The sequence below is a fragment of the Euphorbia lathyris genome, chromosome 7, assembly GCF_963576675.1.
Source record: "Euphorbia lathyris chromosome 7, ddEupLath1.1, whole genome shotgun sequence".
In the NCBI taxonomy this organism is placed as follows: domain Eukaryota; kingdom Viridiplantae; phylum Streptophyta; class Magnoliopsida; order Malpighiales; family Euphorbiaceae; genus Euphorbia; species Euphorbia lathyris.
Window position 1 is genome coordinate 9,469,362 of NC_088916.1, and position 2,965 is coordinate 9,472,326.

The 2,965-nt window shown below is 37.7% G+C and overlaps 1 protein-coding gene across 1 annotated transcript; it reads right to left on the minus strand.

Annotated features, from left to right (window-relative positions):
- Window positions 1–205: 205 nt before the first annotated feature.
- Window positions 206–2,637, minus strand: LOC136201307 (uncharacterized). The gene is made up of 3 exons (XM_065991950.1): window positions 2,158–2,637; window positions 776–1,036; window positions 206–641 (listed from the first exon to the last, which is right to left on the minus strand). Exons 1-3 carry the CDS (start codon window positions 2,563–2,565, stop codon window positions 453–455), a joined length of 858 nt encoding a protein of 285 aa, XP_065848022.1. The 5' UTR covers window positions 2,566–2,637; the 3' UTR covers window positions 206–452.
- Window positions 2,638–2,965: the final 328 nt, after the last annotated feature.

Sequence of the window (2,965 nt, forward strand, 5' to 3'; positions counted from 1 at the left end):
CTCCTAAGACTCAAACCCGTGACCTCTCGGTCACAAGATAACAACGTTTACCGTTGCACCAAGGCGCTCTCTCTACAAATTAAGAATCAACTAAAAGTCCTTACATCATGGTGAGCAAAGCCTCAATGAAGCATTAAAACACATCACATTATGAAGATTCTTGCACATAAAACATTCACTTATGTATGAAAAAACTTCCCAATGCTGAATGCAAAGTTAACAGTCTCTTTAAAATTTAAACTTTTGATATTTATTGTACAGATTCATCATATATATATATGGAAATTAAACGAAAAACCGTGAGTCAACTTGCTCTATATTTTTACCGGTATACAATAGCAGATAAACGAAATAGAATAAAGCATGGAACAGATTATACATGGAAATGCATCATAACTACGAAAATTTACCTTCCTACGCGACCGAGATTCTTCGAACGCTTCAAAGATTGTCTAGTTGAAAGCATTAGTTGCAGCATATAAAAAGTCCAAGAAGCCTGTGCCCTTGAGGAGACCCTTACCTGTCAAGAGTTCAAAATCCAGTAATAACAGGAAGCCAATCACAGCTGCTTTCCCGTTTATCAATTCATTCTTTCTGCTGAAACCAAACCCCTTCGAATCCTCGTCTATTATCATTCTCACCTAAACGAGAATCATAGAATATATCAGTCCATCAGTCGTTCGTTAGAGATAATGAGAAGAGAACAAACAAACATTAGAATCTCTTTGTTTCTAAGCATTTCATATGATGATTTCAGAAAAATGAAGGTAATTACCTCATCTACATTAACATCACTTGCAGTGACACCAGGTCGAGTCCTCCCGCTGAATACTATTTCAGCCGATACATCAGATTTTACACCTCCTTTCATGCTTATGTAAATATTGTCTTCATCAGATTTTACAGGAAAAACATAGAGGGACTTCAAAGGAGGTGTTAGAACTCTCAGCACGGGATTGTTAGGATACCAGTCTTTGATGTCTCCGTTCTGCAGACTGAATGTGCTATCCGTTGTTGGGCAAACTATGCACCCGTCCTATGGAAAACAACCAAAAATAAAATATCATTACTTCGTTTTCGCATTCTTTGTCACTGGATAACATCAATGCAAACAAACTGAATATATGCGCCTGCACATTCATGGAACTGATTCTAACAGAAGAAACAAATCCATAACGAGACTGTACAAGCATCGCTCTAATTTAATTTATCAACAAGTATCTTGAATCAGTTGATGTTTTCATCAAGTTTGTTTAAGTTCTACAAATGGGATTCTGGTGCAAAATGTATTACCAAAGATAAAAAAAATGCTACGGCGGAAAAATAACGAACTGTCACAATATAGTCAATAAGAAAATATCAAAGTTTACGGACTCCAGGCTCAGAACAACCAGATTTCAATTCAATATTACACAGGGGCAAGACTACCTCCACTTTGGTCTGTGATATAAACTTAAACTTCCAAGTTCCACCATCCATTCAATCCCGAAAGGAGTTCTATCTAATCCACAAATATGCACAAGACTTATGAAACGCAGAACGGGCTTATTTCCCTTTGTTGTCATTGTGTGTGCACGTCCATGCTGCACGCGAGGCATACCCGTTTAATCGTTTTATCAATTTATTAGTCAATTTTTCCAGCATTACAAGTGACAACATCAACTTCAACCTACAGATTTTCTATATTTATGAGCTCTTTGCAACTTCAACCATGGCATTTCCAATATGAGCAGCATTAGTTTTGATTGTCAAATAGTATTTTCCGCCCTCTCTACTTAATCAAATTTCTCAAATGGCCAAGTACTTCAATTTTCACGTATTTAGCCCCCTAACAGAATAAGCTATTTAAGCTAGGCTACTTCAATTTCGGTATATTTAGCCTGAACTTGAATTTCCCCCAAAATCCCGCGGAAGCAAAGCAGCCGAATTTTATCCTGTGTTCTTTAATTTAGACAAATAAACCATTGATATCAAGATATAGGTACATAGAACTCATTAGAACGCGAAAAACACAGCAGAGTAAACTGATCCAAACATAATCAATTTCCAATACGCAAATAAGCTATAAAAGAACAGATAAAATCACTGAAAATTCGAAATCTCATAATCAAAATCTCAATTAGCCAAAAACTAAGAAGCCAAAAAATGAATGAAAACCTGAGTGAGCTTAGCATTGATGAGACCTTCACTATAAGCACCCTCAGCAGGTGACCTATTCTCAATAGCGAAAATCTGATCCTTATACCACAACAAAAGTATAGTCTGCCCGTCTTGAATAATCACCCTCCGTTCTCCCCTAGGTAGCGCCGCTAAAGGCACCACCGGAACCCAATTTTCGCCGGATTTCTGAGATTCTTCACTGAGAGACACCTCCGTGGCCTTACAAGCAATCCTGGGAAGAGGTTTGGGAGAGCATAGAGAGGAAAGTGAGTATTTAGCAGGAAATGCAGAGAGAGACTGCTGTGAAGTAGAAGGGTGAAGAGGAAGGCGGCGGGAAAGGGGAAAAGGTGGAGGGTAATTAGAATGGAAAGATGAAGTAAGATGGGAAGCGGAAGTAGTGGCCATGGGAGGAGAAGGAGAATGAGAGTATGGAAAGAGAAGAGAGGGAAAGAGTTAAGAATCTGAAACTCCATGGCCACACAATACGGATAATTTTGGGAGAGTTTGCCTCCTCTTGCGTTTTTGTGTGTGGAGCCACAATTTTTCTTTTTCCCCCAAACTTGCAATTTAAAATCCTTGAAAGTCGATTAGGATCTTAAACTATCAAAATCATCAATCAGATCACTGAATTAAATAAAAATCATCAATTGAGTCCCCATTCTAAGCAAAAATTATTAATTGAGTCCCCATTCTAAGCAAAAATTATCAATTGAGTCCCCATTCTAAGCAAAAATTATCAATTGAGTCCTCATCAAAAATCATTCGGTCGAACAGTTTCAAACTCTCTTCCACAAATCTATTTTGA